Below are 16,701 nucleotides of genomic sequence, written 5' to 3' on the forward strand. Positions count from 1 at the left end.
AGGGTTAGGGCTCCCTTCCTTCCGCTGGCCCCACCCCCACCTTCTTACAGCGACGCCCCAGGAACAGGGCAGGAGCGCTGGGGCCCCCGGCCGCGTTCACGGGGTCAAAGCGGGTGCCCTGCAGCGGGCGTGTCCACTTGCCTTTAGCGTTGAAGCCCCGGCACTGGCGCAAGGGGTCCCCGTGCTTGATGTCCTGCCGCCGGCTCCTCCTGCCCGGGAGAAAGACAAGCAGGGGTCACCCGAGAGCAGGACACGGGGGTACAGGGCAGACACCCCGGCCGTTCTCCCCTGGAGGGCTGCCTGGAAGAGCTGACCTAGACGTACTGGAAACCCAGGGGTCCTCACCTCTTGGTGGCGGGGGTGAAGGCGGAGCAGCTTTCCCCGTCCCAGGCGCAGTAGGGGTCTCGGGCGAGGCAGCAATCCGAACAGGCTTTTCCGTAGGCACCACAGCGGTGCAGCGAGACCTGGGAGAGCCCGCTTTCTGACGACACGTAGAGCTGTTGCTGTGGGCGGGAGTGAAAGACAGGCTGTCAAACTCGGACCCGTGTCCCACCACACAGCCCATGCTGCTGCGCCTCTGAAACAGGCATCCTGATAGACGCCCGAGCGGAAGGACCCATGAGCTCAGAGTCTGTATCACTTACAAGGCAGCAATGAAGTGAGGAATTAAATCAGTACAACAGACAGCCACTGCTTCTAAATTCGCACAGCTCATTTAGAATTCTTCCTCTCGTACAAAAATCTCTTTACAATCTTTGACAAACCTGCTCCAACAGGATCATGTTGTTTTTTTTCTGGGCCATAATGAAAGTCCTACTGAAAATTCAAGATCTGTAGACTGCATGCACTGCTGAAAAAGCTGATAATCCACAGAGATCACTGAGATTTAGATTGGGCCATATGCTAAAATAATTTCAAAATAAACTTGCAGATTATGGTCACTTCAAGAGTAACTGCAGCTCTTCTCTTCTCTTCTCTAAAAAAGAACAGGTTTAAGCTCCTTTATGAGAACCTCTGTCCTTGTGCCTCTTTGCAAAATACTGTGCTTTGAAGTTCATCAAATTATATCAAAACATGCAAACGAGTCTTCCTTAAAAGTGACCGTTCAGTGGCGCTGTACCGAAGCAGGACGTCCTGAGAGTGTGTGGGTCTGCTGTCCCTGCCTGAGCGGCCCAGTTCCAGCGCGGGACACTGATGCTATGTGTCCCATAGGGGGCAGCAGTGCCAAGTGACCATGAATCGGTAAGAGAGGTTTGCCCAGAGCCTGGCACTCGCACCCAGGGCCACAGAGCTCAACTCACCCTTTTGGATGATATCCTCATCGTTCTGACTGGAGTTGGAGTCTGAAAACATGACATAAAAGAAACATTAAACTAAGGATAGTGATGATTTTTACTGCTACTGTTGTCACTGCTGATTCTACTGCAATCAAGAATCTCTCCACCAGCAGGTATGAGAGTTCCCTGAAATAGATCCTCTTTCTTTTGGCTGCTTCTTACATTTGTTTATATGGGCTCATTTGCTCTTGGTGAGGCCCTGCAGTGGTGTTAAGGGACTGGGCTTGGTGAGGCCCTGCAGTGGTGTTAAGGGACTGGGCTTGGTGAGGCCCTGCAGTGGTGTTAAGGGACATGTGGTGCAGAAAGAGAGCTGTTACCCTGAACACTTCCACCTCCTCCAGGGTGAGCTCCTCAGTGGTGCTGGGGTCCTTCGGCAGGACGATGACCTTCTGGACGGTCCCCCGGTCTAAAGCAGAGGGCAGCAGTTGGGGGAGAAGCAGTTCAGAGGAAGTCATGTCTGTCCAGCAGTGTAGCAGTTTAACAATGAGCAGCTCGTCCACCAGTCACCCATCACAGAGCCTCTCGTTCCTGGGGAGGGTCCAGGCAGCCCACCCCACAGGCTTAGGGTGCAAGCTGGGGTACACTCAGGACGGGACGCCAGGCCAGTGCAGGACAATGAATAGATCATTGTCTATTAAATTCAGCCTCCCTTATACTATTTATACCTGCAAAGGCATTTAAAGCATTTAAAGACTTGAATATAAAATGGCACCTGCAACTGGCTTAGTCTGTTTCTCTTACCTTCCTCTGTCTCCGTTTCATTTTTTCATTTTATTACCGAGACAAAAATAATGCATTGAGCCACCAGTCTCATATAACATATATTACACCAGCGTTTAAGTCCAGGGAGGTCAAGGCCCTCTCTGGGCATGAGCTCTGTACAAGCTTGCTCGAGCAGCAGGAGGGAAGGTGTTGTTATTGCTTGCAGCCCCGGGGAACTGAGCTCTAAGCCCCTCTGTAACTGAGGCCCTGCTGTGCTCTTCCTCACCTGTGCCGAGGAAGAGGACCTCATATCTCCCATCCACTGCATCCACCAGGTCCACTGCTATAGTGGTGAAGCGGTAGTCCACCCCAGTCCTCACCACCAGAGGGCGCCGGTTCAGAGGGTAGACAGACAGGTACATCAGGGGGTGAGTGCGGATGAAGTTGACCACCTCGTCTGAGAAGTCTTTGGTGGTCCGGACCCCAGGGGTGAAGGTCCCGCCAGGACACTGAGAGCAGAGGGGAGCAGAGAGAAAGACCAGGTGTTAGACAAAGGCGTTCAGAGAGAGAGACAGTAATTCTGGCACCAAGAGGCCCACCGGAGCCCAGAGATCCCCTCAGCCAGCTGGTTCCAAAGCTCACTGACACCAGCCAGCCTCAGGACAGCACAGCTACAACACTAAAGGTCAGGGGCTGAGGATACCACAGGCCCTGAAGAAACAACACACACTCAGGGTGAATTAGTGATTCTGGAACTAGTTCTTTTTTTTTTGCTATCAGAAAGGTTTGCAAATGATGAAAAACCATCATTTTTAGTCTGTACACCAGGTGGCGTCCCTGATGAGTTCTTCAGCAGGTCATATGGAACATCACCCTCAAGGCCTTCGGGCTCCCCACTGGACACGTCCATTTTCCCAGGCTGCCTCACAGGCACGACCACCCCTGTACACATTGGCCAGGTGTATGACCAGGGTGAGAGTCAGTGACCACAGAGTCAATGAACAGCCTGGCCACAGAAACTGGATACAGGTAAACCTGGCTGTCCAGTGAGGACAGGCTCAGTGCCCGCAGCCTGGCCACAGAAACTGGATACAGGCAAACCTGGCTGTCCAGAAAAGACAGCCTGTGTCCCACTGTCAGCAGATTCACGTTGTGCTGCCATGGAGTAATACTCTGGGATTAGACAACCCAAATAACAATCTCTGCACAACTGCCAGAATCACAGGAGTTATCAATCCTGCTGGGAGAGGAAGCTCAACAGAGTTTATAGCCCAGTATATACAGGCTGAGGAACTGAGAGTGACCCTCTGTGACAGAGTGACAGAGCGAGTAAAACAGTTCGATAAGGGGCACAGAGTGTTCGGGGAGCGAGGATTTCAGATTTTCTGCCTCTTCTTTAAACTGCGAAACCCTGCATCTCTTCCGTTACATCCAAAATCAGGTGGCAGCAACAGAGGGTGACCTTTTGGACACGGCTGCGAGCTTCATGAGTGTGTTCCAGTCCCACACAACGCAGGCTGCGGGCTTGAGACGAGTAAGCCATCCCGCTGCACGCGTGTACTTACGGTGCCCGGCCGTGGGTAGGGGATCTTCCCCGCGTACGGAGTCCACTGGTAGTTGTGCCCATGCTTGTGGGAGAAGGGCCCGTTGAAGACGTTGCGGATGTCGGCCATGGAGTACACACACACCGCCGAGCCCTTGAACACGGAGCTGCGGGCAGACGGACAGGCAGGCCGGGTCAGCGCTCCAGGGGAGGGCAGGCCGTGAGGCGTCTGCCCGAGACGACACGCATCGTGGGGACTTACCCTGCGGTGGAGAAGACTGCGTACACCACCGGGTTCCGCTCGTCCTGAGTGGGCTGGATAAACACGTCTCCTGCGAGGAGACCACGGCACAACACAGACACGCGCATCAGAGTGGGGGAGAGGGCTTCCACAGCCCGACCCCCGCCACTCTCTGTGCAAAAAAAGTGCTTCCCATTCTCCCTCTTAAGTAACTGGATACCGCAGGAGGTGTAATAGTGAATCTGGAGTTTGTGTGAGCGTGAGAGAGGCAGACAGAGCTCCATTCGTTATAGTACAGCTCCATCAGGCTGAATGGACACCACCAGCTGTACGTGAACACTTTCTAGCACTGCACTGAGCCTGGGAGACAGAGGAGAGGGTCAGAAATGAGACAGTGGGATTTATCCTACGAAACACCGTCTTACGCAGCTCGTCGAAGTACGTCTCCACGCCATCGTCCCCGATGACCGAGCACACCAGCCTGGCCTTCAGGAAGGTCGTCCACTTGTTCACCAGTGACCTCTGACCCCCATCGTCGTTCTAGGACAGAAGACATGGTCACACGGCTGAAGGAAGCTGGTGCCAGGATTTTCAGGCAGCAGGACGGGGGGGGGGCCTCACCAGGCAGACGCGCCCCACTCTGGACAGGACGCTGGGACTGCTCCCGGACTCCAGCGACTTCTCCCGGAAGAAGAAGTACAGCTTGTCGTCGTTCTTCTCCGTGCTGTCTGGGATCTTCCGCACCTGGATGAAGACAGGCTCTGAGGAGCAGAGAGGGACACAGGGATCTAGTCCAAAAGGCAGGTCTGCATTCCTCCTTTTCAGAAGGTACTGTTCCTCATGATTCTGTCCTCCTTTTTTGTCAAAATCGATGGTTGTTTCCCCCTTCAGACTTGCCATTTATTGGCACTTATCATTTCGAAGGGCATTATCATTCTTTATGATCTACACATCTGCTGGGGTCTGTATACAGTGCAGCCAACGAGTGTTCGAGTCATTGAAATACACTGCCAGATGCACAGGAAGCATAATGAATTCACGATAATGTAATTAGAAAGTTACACAGTGCAATAACAGCTTATAACTCAAATACTGCAGTGCAGGAGCTTTCCTAGTGTGGGTTTGTACAATAAAGTGAAGAGACTAATGCAATGAGGACTGCTTGTGTCTGGCTGCTGGTGGGACAGGGTGGGCGATGGCCCTCACCATTAAGCCAGCGAGAGTCGTACTGTTCAGTCCTGACTGCTGGCCTGCTGCCCATCGTCCTGAAAATGGCTGCGTCCGTCCCCATGAAATCAACATGGACTCCTGCATAGAGATTCCCACCTGGAGACAGAGGACCAGAGAGGAGAGGGATAAGGGCTGGTGCATCTCTCTCTTCCACAGAAAGGGCTGAGCATTTTTACAGACACTTTTGTCACAAACAACTGCCGAGGTTTTGGGAGCCAAAGGACAAAATGTGAACTCTCTTTCCTTTCCTCCTACAAAAATACTGTTAAAATCGAATGTTCCTTGGCTTCTTTTTGAGGTTGGAGAAGGGTGGTCGAGTTGTGAAATTTTGCATAAGAGCAAAAGTTTTCAAAAGCCATCCCGCTACCCTGTATATCAAGGTCTTCCTCAGCCAAGCGTCTACAGCTTTTTCTAATATACTCACTGATTTACACAAGGTTACATTCTGCAAAGCCTTTCATGAGCCAAAATTGATATGAGTTCGAATCCACTCTTTCACTGTAAATTCACTGTTGTTATTTTTATTAGTAGTAGTGTTACACTAATAATATTAGATTACATCTTTCACATCACTAGAGTGCACTGCAAACACATGGCAGACATTATTCCAGGCTCAGAACGCTGACTGCAAAGCGCAAGATGGCTGCCTCTTTAGCTATGCACTACGGGAAATGTTCACATCTGGAGTCCTGGCTTGGCAGATCAGCTGAACTCTTTCACCGACAGAGCTGCAGGTGTCCCTCCTGCCACAGGGGGGCACTGTTGTGTGACAAGAAACGCCAGACAACAACAGTCCAGACGGCAGTCTGAGACCCAGACTGAACCCTGGAGCCACTCCGGTGTCTTTGCATCAGTACTAATCTCAACCTCCCTCCTGTGCAAGGGGCTCCAGCAGCAGTGCACCTGCTGGGCTTTAGGTCCTAGATCACACAGGCCCGAATGGCTGGTACTAGACAAGACAGGTTCGTCAAAGGCAGCACCATAAGGGATTCGTACTGATGAGCGCAGCAACACTCTCCTGCCGGGGATCATAGGGACACTTCCCCTTCCCGGACTCCATCTTTCCAGGCACGAAGCGGAACAGATAGTCCTGCAGGCAGAGAGAGAAACAGATGAGGGGGCGTCAGGCCTGCAGCAGGGGGGACTCTGGATTCATACAGTACATGTCAAACCGCAGGCCGCGAGCGGGGTGTGGATAGCAGCACTGTGACAGTGCGGACACACAGAACACTCCACCGCAGACCCCTGTTCTCTCCCAGACAGCCGAGCCGAACCCCGAGTGGGGTGGTGTCAGAATATCAGCCTTTTCAAATTTGTCTGACAAGTGATTCCATCCATCAACAACCCATCCACTCAACCGTAATGCATTCATAATTCATCCATCATCCACCTGCCCACTAATTCATTCATATATGAATCATCCATCCAGCCCATCGTTTATTCATCTATAGCTGCTTGATCACATGGTACAAGCTGGCACACACACTGGACAGGAGGCGGGTACATCGCAGTGGACAGCTTGGAGACACGTGTAAATATGGCCAACATGTCTAGGACTTTTTCTAGTCATTCAGAATTCTGTATGAAGGAAATGTGAATCTTTTAACAGTTTCCATAGGCTGTCTCACGCCTTCTTTCATAAACCACCATCAGCTCTCCAGATTCCTGCCAGTTTTCAGTCTTTATTGATTTTACTGACTAAGAAGCTTAAAGTCTGTATATCTGCATGAGGAGATTGGCCAGAATCATATCTACACATGACCAGCTTGCTTGTTAGTTATGTGCCTATGTATGTAACACAGTGCTCTTCCTTGATATTTGTACTGGTGTGTGTGCCCTGTTTTTCACCATGCTCTGTGTGCGATGGGGACCAGCCTGGCGCTGCGCTGAGCCGTACCTCTGCCCTCCAGCCTCTGTTTATGTAGGTGCAGACAGGGCTGTAGGCTCCTGTGCCACAGCTGTACAGGTGGGTCCTGTTCCAGGGCTCAATCAGACGCACATAGTTGGCACACTCACCCTGTGAGGACAAGGAAAGACAGGATTACAGTGTGGAGTCAGAGCAGAGAGGCTGCAGCGTTGGTATTCACCATTGAAAGACCCATAAACCTGCTGGACGGGGTTTGTGGAGTCCTGAGTTACAAGAGTCTAGCATCAAGGAGTCCCCTGGTGCAAATTGAACTCTATTTACAGTACCATGAGCTCTCACAACTGCACATACAGTATTTAGGTGTTGACTGCTGTAAGACAGTTTTCAAATTTCCAACTGAATGAGAGCAGAGGAAGGATAATTTAATGACTCAATATCTTTTTTGTTATCTGGGCTTGATTCTCGGCAGTGTTATATTTTCATCAGTATGCCCCCAGACTGCAGCCCTGCCCCCTGGAAGGAAGAAGAAGGCTCACCTGTTCCCCTTTCCCTGCCATCCTGCACTCCGCTTGTCTCTGGGTGGAGGCAGGCCAGTGGATCTGAGGAGCAAGAGGGAAGCAAGCACTTAGCCAGGTCCTCTGAGGGAATGGCCACATCCTGCTGGTCTTATAATCTGCCGATTTCTGAAGCAATTCACAGGACACAGTGCATGTGGAACACACACACACACAAACATGCAAACATGTACGCACACAAAAGACACACATACACAAACACACTCAAGCATGCACCCTGGTATCCTGGTAAAATTTCCCATTGGCCCTTACTAATCATGGCCTCCTAATAATCCCCCTCTGTGAACTGGCTTCATCACTCTGCTCTCCTCCCCACTGATAGCTGATGTGTGGGGAGAGTACTGGCGCACTATGGCTGCCGTCGCATCATCCAGGTGGAGCAGCACATTGGTGGGGGTGGAGGGGATCCCCATTACCTGTAAAGCGCTTTGAGTGGAGTGTCCAGAAAAGCTCTATATAAATGTAAGCAATTATTAATATTACGCACGCACAAACATATGCACACAAACATGATCAAACACAACACATGCACGCACACAAAAACATACATAATCATGCACACACAAAGTTATGCAAGCATGAACGTTTACACAAACACACTTAAGCATGCATGCACACACATTCACACGCAAGCACGCACACACAGACACTCGTGTGCACGAACACAGACAAGCATGCACAAACACATTCACAATCCGAGGCAGCCCGTCCTCGCCGTGCACAGTCACACACGAGCGCAGGGTCTTACTATGAGCGGCTCCTTGTTGATGTTCTGCATGTCCAGAGCCACCACAAACTCCCGGCTGCCCAGGTACAGGCGGCCCTGGTCCTGGTCCATCAGGAGAATCCGGTAGTCGCTGGTATTGAAGGAGAAGCTGAACGGCCGGACAGTCCGGGTCTCCAGCAGTTCTGTGACAAACACAAACCCCCGTCAGGAGAGAGAGACCCCCAGCCCAGGGAGCCACTAAGACACCAGCAGCATGGAGCTTTGATCCACTTTGAGGTTTTTATGAGCTGCCTGCTCTCGTATAGGACAACCCCATGCTTGGCAACAACAGCCAGCAGCTCGTACAGCCTGAAATGAAACTAGTGGAGAAAGAAGGGCACCGTTTATAAGCTCGATGCAAACATGAAGCTGATCTCCAAAACCCACTTATCAATAAAAAAAACACTAATCAATAGTGAGGCACGCTCTGGATAAGGCTGGAGTCATTATACACAAAGTCATGTTTCCTTGAACCCATCACAGCGGAGCTCCCCGTCACTACAGAACTGCACTGGTCCTTCAGAAACAGAAGAGGGCGCCAAACAGCCAGGCAAAGAGCTGCCAGTCATTATGCTCCTTTACTTCATCGCGGGTTTAACAGAGCTTAAGCAGGTGTGGAGATGAAAGACAAACTGAGCCGCTGGAGCTGCAGTGTCAGAGAGGAATCGCTGACTTTAGCCATAAATCCCTGTTGATGAGAGTGCGATGACAAAGACACCGCAGGAGTGTCTCTCCTGATAGACATTAGCAGGGCTTGTTGGGGGACGGCACTGCCACATACATCATGCTCAGGCTCCTCCTGTCCTGTGAGCTGTTGTTGTCCCCTCTGCAGGGCTGATCGGCTTGAGCTTGACAGAGAGGCGGAAACTGGGGGCGCCTGTGGGTATCCGAAGGTCACCCTGCGATCCTGGCGTCCTTGGACAAGCAGTGCCACCTTCCTGGGAACCTTCTGCTGTGCTGCCCAGAGGAGCGCTGGCACACTTCTGCATCCTTCTCCGCACATCTCCGGGCTCCAGCCCTGCGGAGGACGGCCTGACTGCCCCATCTCCGCCCTCTCTGGACCAGGACAAACAGCGACGGACAACAGGCTCAGCACAAACACCAAAACCACACGGCTCTTTAGGACCAGAGATGGGCTGGAGTTTGGGCTGAGACAAAGGAGGCTAAGGACATTCCTCAAACAGCAGCTTAGCTGGACAGCAGCTCAGAATCCGCTGGGCAGAGGCAGATCGTTTTAAAAAACGGTGTGGAAAAGGGTTTTTCCTCGAGCAATCCTGGGGCGAACTGAGACAGCAAGACTTCGGCAAAGAATTAGAGACAAGCTGGTGGGGGGAACAGTCTTATTCTGCTAATGGAAGACATTGCTCAGTGCAGTCCACAGGCGACACGCCCCAGTGACAAGAAGGCCACCTTCCGTGGAGCAGAAACACAGCACCAGTGTGGGTTAGGCTCTGGAGGAGGGGTCAGGACTCATAACTGGAAGGTTGTAGGTTCAAATGTCTGGCGGGACACTGCCATTGTAAAAGCACTTCATTGACCAAGCCTGTAATAACACTCAGCTGAGGAAATGGGCAAAACTGAATTAATAGTAGTGAACTTCACAGCAGGAAGATCTATCTGCATGTGGAGAAAAGATGCTTGTTCAAAATGAATCTGCAGGCAGCCAAAGCAGATGACAAGCCAGCATGCAAGATCACAGATCTTATTAAATTCCACTCTGAATTCACACCATCTGGCCTCCCTCATGTTCGTCCTTAATTCACCTGCTGCAGCCGTTTCTCTTTTGCCCCCTGATCTGCTGGTGCAGAATGATCACTCCCTGGTCTCCCTGGTGGAGTTAGTGGTGCAGGGTGCCTGCTGTGTGTCTCCCTGGTGGAGTTAGTGGTGCAGGGTGCCTGCTGTGTGTCTCCCTGGTGGAGCTAGTGGTGCAGGGTGCCTGCTGTGTGTCTCCCTGGTGTAGTTAGTGGGGCAGGGTGCCTGCTGTGTGTCTCCCTGGTGTAGTTAGTGGTGCAGGGTGCCTGCTGTGTGTCTCCCTGGTGTAGTTAGTGGTGCAGGGTGCCTGCTGTGTGTCTCCCTGGTGGAGCTAGTGGGGCAGGGTGCCTGCTGTGTGTCTCCCTGGTGTAGTTAGTGGGGCAGGGTGCCTGCTGTGTGTCTCCCTGGTGTAGTTAGTGGGGCAGGGTGCCTGCTGTCTGTCTCCCTGGTGTAGTTAGTGGTGCAGGGTGCCTGCTGTGTGTCTCCCTGGTGGAGCTGAAATGCTTTATATCCCCTGGATATACTTCCCCTAGAAGTACGTAAAATTAAGCTACAGCCATTAGTGCTGAAAAAGCGTTTTGGCTAGACGATCGTTAGAAGACCCGGATCATGTCAGTTACGGACATCTTGTAGGCAGGTCAGTCAGAGGTCTGCTGCCGAGTCTCTGCCGAGTCGGGTCGGTGTCCAGCAGTATTTTATGCGAGCCATGACTTCAGAGGAATCAGGCTCCACTCTCCCTCCATAAACAAAGGTTAGCAATGCAGCAGATGGCTGGCAGGCCGGGGCAGAGGAAACCCCTATAATGATGGCTTGGCAGCTCGCTCAGCATGTAATGGAAGACATATTTACACAATCAAGAAACTATCTTCTGCTGGGGCTTCGTGCTCATGGGCTGCCCTGCGCGAGTCCCAGCCTCACCCTGAGCCCCCTGCCAGCGTGCCCTGGCAGGGGGCAGCCCTCCCGGCGTGATAGGGCACGTCTGGTGTCCTCAACAGACTGCGGATCATGGCTTGAGAGTGACAAACAAACTCCCGAGCGGCTTTCCTCCCTGCAGCTCAGCGAGCTGGCTGTCAGGCCCCAGGCCGAGCTGCCAGTGTTCTGACGGTGCTCCTAGCAGAGCGGGCTGCTTTTAAATAAAGCCAGGCAGAGACAGACACACGACCGGGGAGCTCTGGCTGGCCTTTCTGTGATTAATGTAGTCTCTGATTTTGCTGTTTTCTGATCCCTGCTGTTTTCTGGGATGCCTGCAGCTCCATCCCTAAGTCAGTGGCAATGTGTGGCAGCCTGTGTGTCTCCGCCGGCTGCCAAGGACGATCCAGAGAATATCCCAGGAATCCCGCGACCAGGGGGTCACCGCAGGGCCCGAATGCCACTGCCCCAGCGTGGAGTTCTATTCTCAGGGCCCTCTCATCCTAATCCAAGAGGGTTTATCCCGAAAATCCACCCCTCTCTTCAGACACGGAGCGGGGGCTGGTGGCATTTGAAAGGACGCACCTGCTGTTTGAAAAGGTCAGGACAGCGTCTCCACCGCTATTCCAGCAAAGGTGCTTCCAGAGGTCTCCCAGCTCCAGCACTCAACTGCGCCGCTGCCCGTCACCTTGTCTCCTTGTCTGTAAAGCCACTCGCAATTATCCAGCAGCAGCACTGGTCAGTCTCGTTACATTCGCAACGAATGTACTGTACTTAATTGCAAACATGTACCTTCACTCTGCTGCACCCTAGTGACAGCAGTATTAACACCTCCTAGTCTGAAGGCCGGGCCTGGCCAGGACCATAAGGGGAGGCCTCCAAGGAACACCTGTTTGCTGCTGTAGGTGGCGCTGGTGGGCCCGCAGGTGGTGCTCTTCCCTCCGGGCCTGAAGAAGAACTGGAGTATTAACCCCTGTGTCCTTGATCAATCCAAGTCTGGAAACCCAAAAGTTCTCACTTTATTCAACTGGTGCAGCTGTACCAATGTGCTTCACCTGGTTCACTACTATATGTGAAGCACTTGAGGGGTCTTTGGGTTGAAAAATGATATAAAAATTTGTGCCTCAATACTTCTGGAGTAAGAGTCTGTAGGATTTCTAAAAGTATTTCCCAGCTGGGAAACATTATTCCGCTAGGTTCTGGACCTGCAGAGCAGAGAGAGGTCCGGTCCAAAGGAAGAAACGATCAGGATGGTAGAACCAGACAATCAGTCTGATTCCTCCAGTCAGGCACCTGTGACAGCTGACCGACGGTCAAGAAAAGGCTTGGGCTTCTGTCAGGTGACCAGTCCTTTAGCAACAAAAGCCAGAAGATCATCATCCACGTGCAGCACAGTGACCTGGCATGAACCTGGCGGTTCTGCTGGCTGCCCTGGCGTGGCTGGTGAACAGGCGGGACAGCGATTCGAAAGCCAGACGAGGCGCACTGCGCGTGAGCTCCAAGTGAAAATCCAGACACAAACGCAGCAGGACGGGCGCAGTTTGGGCAAGCTTGCCGATGCAGGGCCTAACCAAGGTGCTCGTACTCGTGTTGAGGGGTGCGTGGAGAGGTCCTAGCGAAAACTGGGCAACCCTGCCACAACCAGGGGTGCTCATTTTAATTTGGCAGGATGCCGTAAGACTGGACATTAGGAGCTGTGCTTTAGGACCCGAGGGGGGGGGCAGGGAGCCCAATGTGGGGGGATTATCTACTGCAGCGTCAGAACCCCCCTCCTGTGATCTAATTAGCTCGTTCCGGGCGAAAGCAAACAACAGGGTGTGAAATATGCGCCTTGCGGGGCTTCAAAGAGAGCCGGGGATTATCCGGCGATCCAGCAGAGAGCTCCACAGCTCCCAGACTCTCTTTCGGAAAGAGACTGTCAACTACCCTGCCACTGCCTCGGGACTCCGGAGAGGGACACTGGAAAATTCCCGGAAAGGCAAGGAAAAAAGGAAAATGACAGATCCAGATGTAGCGGTGCGCGGCTAAGTGGCGCCTCCAAAACTGGAGACGGAGAATTCCATGGAAAATGACCCGAAAAGCCAGAGCTGTGCAGGTTTTACAGGAATCGTTGACTAAAGTCCTGGGACATTATGGGGATTGACCTATTAAGGCAGAAGTGGGTTCAAATACCTAACTGACTCAATAGAGTCTCAATATTTGGACAGTAGATTACCCCAGCACACTGTGCAAGGTATTCCTGGCTACACAACGGCTAAGCACCAGCATCTGTCTTCCTGTGTCCCCAGACATCAGCTCGCTCGGCGTATGTTTAACACAGCAGCTCCAGAGACACACCTCTGTGTAAAGACAAAGCAGTACTGCACACAACAGACCCCTCCGAGGACAGGTGTGAATGAACGAGTCAGTACGATTGTGACTGTAGTCAGTACATCCTTAAGATAAGGTGAAAATGTGTCTTAAAGATACTGTAGGTACGGTATATGGTATGTGTAGACCAATTCATTAATACTGCACTAGTAACACGCCACCTTAGAGCTCTTATTTAGAGGCCGGTGAAGAACACAAGAACAAGAACAAGTTTAGGAGCATGAGAAGTATTTTGGCCCAGTGATGATAGAAGCAAACATCGCTAATCAGGGACATTTCACTGAGCCTGGAGGTGAGGACTGGCCCTGTGGAAGGCATGTGTTGCTGTGGCTTTAAACTGGCGGGCTCCTGGGAGATGTCCCCTCACCACGGGGGTGCTCCCTGCAGCGCCTGTGTATTCAAAACAAAAAAAAAAGATCCTCCAACACGCAAGAGCCAACTGCATGCTCCAAAAGAAAATCCTGAATCCGTCTTCTTCCCCTTGGATCTCTCCGAAGTCTGTCCCAGGGGGCTGTGCAATTCTCCGCAACGACCGCAGGACACGTCATTGACATGTATACACAGCTGTGATTGATACAGGCTGCATTCTCATAAAGGGTTTAAACGACATTAAACCACAGCTTGGAGTCTGAAGGTAATCAACACTTCATTATCCTAGCCATGCAAGACAGGAATCTAAACATTTACAATCTAATAACATGTTAGAAGGGATTAAAAAAAGTCATAAAGTCAGGGGTCACGTTCATTTTATGGTCTGGATCATGATCCTGCTGCTAACATCTAAATAACGTAGAGAAGAAGCTCGTTATCATTCGATGTGTGTTGTTCCCCTTTCACTATTTATACATAGATTGAATTCACAGCCATCTGAAACTCCAGATATAAAAGGTCATTACACAGTTCTGGGTTTGGTTCAAATCCACGCCTGCATGGCTGCAGACTGCTCTGAAAAGCTTCAGAATCGCCCAGGTAAGGCAAGGCCTTGGGCTCACCGAGCACCACAGAAGAAAACTGAACAGACGTTTCTAGGCGGGGCAGGCAGGGCAGGTAGGGCAATCGGGGCAGGCAGGGCAGGTAGGGCAATCGGGGCAGGCAGGGCAGGGTCCCAGGGCTGGTGAGCGAGTTGCAGAGCTGATGTTACCCCCTGTGGCACGAGACAGTGCAGGACTCACAGTGATCCACTGTCTAGGGAGCGGTGGTGGGTGTGCTCAGAGCTCAGAGCTCACCAACAGGAGAACAGGAGAGGTCATTCGTTACACAAAGGGTGGTGGGAGTGTGGCAACAAGATACCATGCCAAGACGCTGAAGCCGAGACCCCGGTTTCTTTCAAGAAACAGAGGGAGGAGATCCTGGGATCAACTAGCGGCTAACTACCAAACTGGCCGTCTGTAAGTGCTGTCCTGCTCGCCAGTGCACATCACTGGGAGGTACGAGTAAGCAGTTCCTGTGTTTCCAGGGGACTCTCGTCCTGTCCGAGGAGGGCTCTCTTCAGGGTGCTGTGCTACACCGATGGTCACTCAGTAGACTGACCAAGGTCAGTCACAAACTCAACAGTGAGGATGTGAGGACGCTGAGAGTGGATTCTGCGCAGTAACCAGAATAAAAAGTTTAAAAAAAAAAGAGAATTAGTAATGCTCGGCTTAGAGCCAAGCCACACTGTGGAAGATCGGAGACCTCAACACTCAGCTGGATGCTATGAGAGTCACCAGTGGAAAATGGAGAGCTCTGATCAGCTGGATGGCCTGTTTTCCTCATGAAATGTTTTTATAGTCTCATAGAAGTAGCTGGAAATGAAATAAAAAAGCTCAATTATATAAACTACCCCTTTGACGGTAATGGGATTTTTTTTCTTAACACTCTGTCAGCAGTAAAAAGTAACAACTGACTACATACATCTGGGTTCAATGCCAGGACATTTTGAGCCAAAAACCAGGTTTAGTCTGTCCAGGAGCTGGCTCAGTGAGGGGTCAGAGTTTTGCCAAAAGTCGAACTTGGTTTAAGGTGCCAACTGGCTCGAGTCATGTGCCAGCTGTGATGACTAGTTTGTGCCACTCTGCCAGGCCAAAGGGCTTTGCAAGTTAGACATATGGTATAATAGGATTTATTAGTATCATTCCGCCCTGCTTCAGAGCCTGACTTTTCCACTGGGAATCTGGTGTATGATATGGTGCTCTTTGTGGTTAGGAAGACAGGAAAAAAGGGATTTTCAGAGAAAGAAGAAAGAATAAAATCAGTGTGTTCAGTGTCTCAGTGTCAGAGTGCTGGACTGCGGTGTGTTCACTGTCTCTGTGTTACAATACAGGGCTGCAGTGTGTTCAGTGCCTCAATGACAGAGCGCCGGGCAGCTGTGTGTTCAGTGACTCAGTGTCAGACCGCTGGGCTGCAGTGTGTTCAAACCACATCACCTCACACCCACCTGGATGACGCACAGCAGCCATTCTGCACCAGCAGATTGGGGGATGAGAGAGAAACTGCTGTGCCAGTTGAGTTAAGGAGGAACTTTAGGCTGGACAGAACTAACAGACTCAGAGTGGGGCTAAGCCCAGACCCTGGGGTTACAACGCCCAGTCTTATGAACAATACCATTGCATCTTTAACGACCAGATAGTGAGGACTTGGTTTCAAGGCTCAGCTGAAGGGCGGTTTCTGACTACTATGCAAGTCCAATAGTTTGGAAATTCTAATCCTATGGGAAGAGCACCACCTATTGACCCTGCAGAACCACTCACAGCAGAAGCCTGGTTTTGCCTGGACAGCTTCTAAGATCTGACATGATCAGGCCACAAGCTGATGCCAATGCTGTCACTTTTACCAGCCCTGATCTAAAACCAGGGATTACATGAACCATGAACCATGTATCATAGGTACAGATACAAAAGCCAGAGCAGTGCTGGGATGCCACACCAGCTGCCCTGCGAGCTGTAAGTGGACACAGCCAGAGCAGAAACGTCTTCCCTCCAGACACACGTCGGCACCTCCCAGTCCAACAGGCTTCCCGACAGCGAGTCCCCAGTCTCCGCCAGGAGCAGATCCTACCAGAGAGCACCGCTGTGCGTTGGAGGGCCGAGGGGGCCCCCTCTCCTCGGGAGAACCTGGACCCACAGAAGCCGCTGTGCAGATGCCAAATGAAACAATGAGCCGCCTGTTGCTCACAATGAACAATCCGTCTCTGCCAGTGGGATTCGGAGCGCAAGCTGCTTTCTGATGTGCGCCGGGCGCTGGGAGGGGCTGCGCCTTGCTTTGCTCCTGGATCTCTGAGAGCCTCTTCCTGCGGCTGAGCCACGAGCACGCCAGCGCAGGAATGCACTGCCAAAGAGACTCAGGCCGCGCCCCCTTGAACCCAGATCGCTGTGCCCTCCGATCCTCTGACAGACTCAGCCCAGCCGATTTCTTCAGGATCGACAACGAA

General features: G+C 51.9%; 1 protein-coding gene across 2 annotated transcripts in view; it reads right to left on the minus strand.

Moving 5' to 3' along the window:
- The window catches only part of sema3gb (sema domain, immunoglobulin domain (Ig), short basic domain, secreted, (semaphorin) 3Gb), a 51,214-nt gene that overhangs the window by 5,510 nt on the left and 29,003 nt on the right, over positions 1-16,701 (minus strand). For both annotated transcript variants that reach the window (XM_088623661.1, XM_088623662.1), the window contains exons 3-16: positions 8,244-8,404; positions 7,457-7,519; positions 6,951-7,070; positions 6,050-6,143; positions 5,030-5,149; positions 4,445-4,584; positions 4,249-4,363; positions 3,845-3,914; positions 3,605-3,749; positions 2,326-2,548; positions 1,655-1,743; positions 1,302-1,343; positions 346-503; positions 142-209 (exon numbers count right to left, since the gene is read on the minus strand). In XM_088623661.1, coding sequence (XP_088479787.1) covers positions 142-209; positions 346-503; positions 1,302-1,343; positions 1,655-1,743; positions 2,326-2,548; positions 3,605-3,749; positions 3,845-3,914; positions 4,249-4,363; positions 4,445-4,584; positions 5,030-5,149; positions 6,050-6,143; positions 6,951-7,070; positions 7,457-7,519; positions 8,244-8,404 — 1,608 coding nt within the window. The remainder of the gene's footprint in view (positions 1-141; positions 210-345; positions 504-1,301; positions 1,344-1,654; positions 1,744-2,325; positions 2,549-3,604; positions 3,750-3,844; positions 3,915-4,248; positions 4,364-4,444; positions 4,585-5,029; positions 5,150-6,049; positions 6,144-6,950; positions 7,071-7,456; positions 7,520-8,243; positions 8,405-16,701) is intronic.

This window comes from Lepisosteus platostomus, chromosome 3 (assembly GCF_059453375.1).
Source record: "Lepisosteus platostomus isolate fLepPlt1 chromosome 3, fLepPlt1.hap1, whole genome shotgun sequence".
Classification (NCBI taxonomy): Eukaryota; Metazoa; Chordata; class Actinopteri; order Semionotiformes; family Lepisosteidae; genus Lepisosteus; species Lepisosteus platostomus.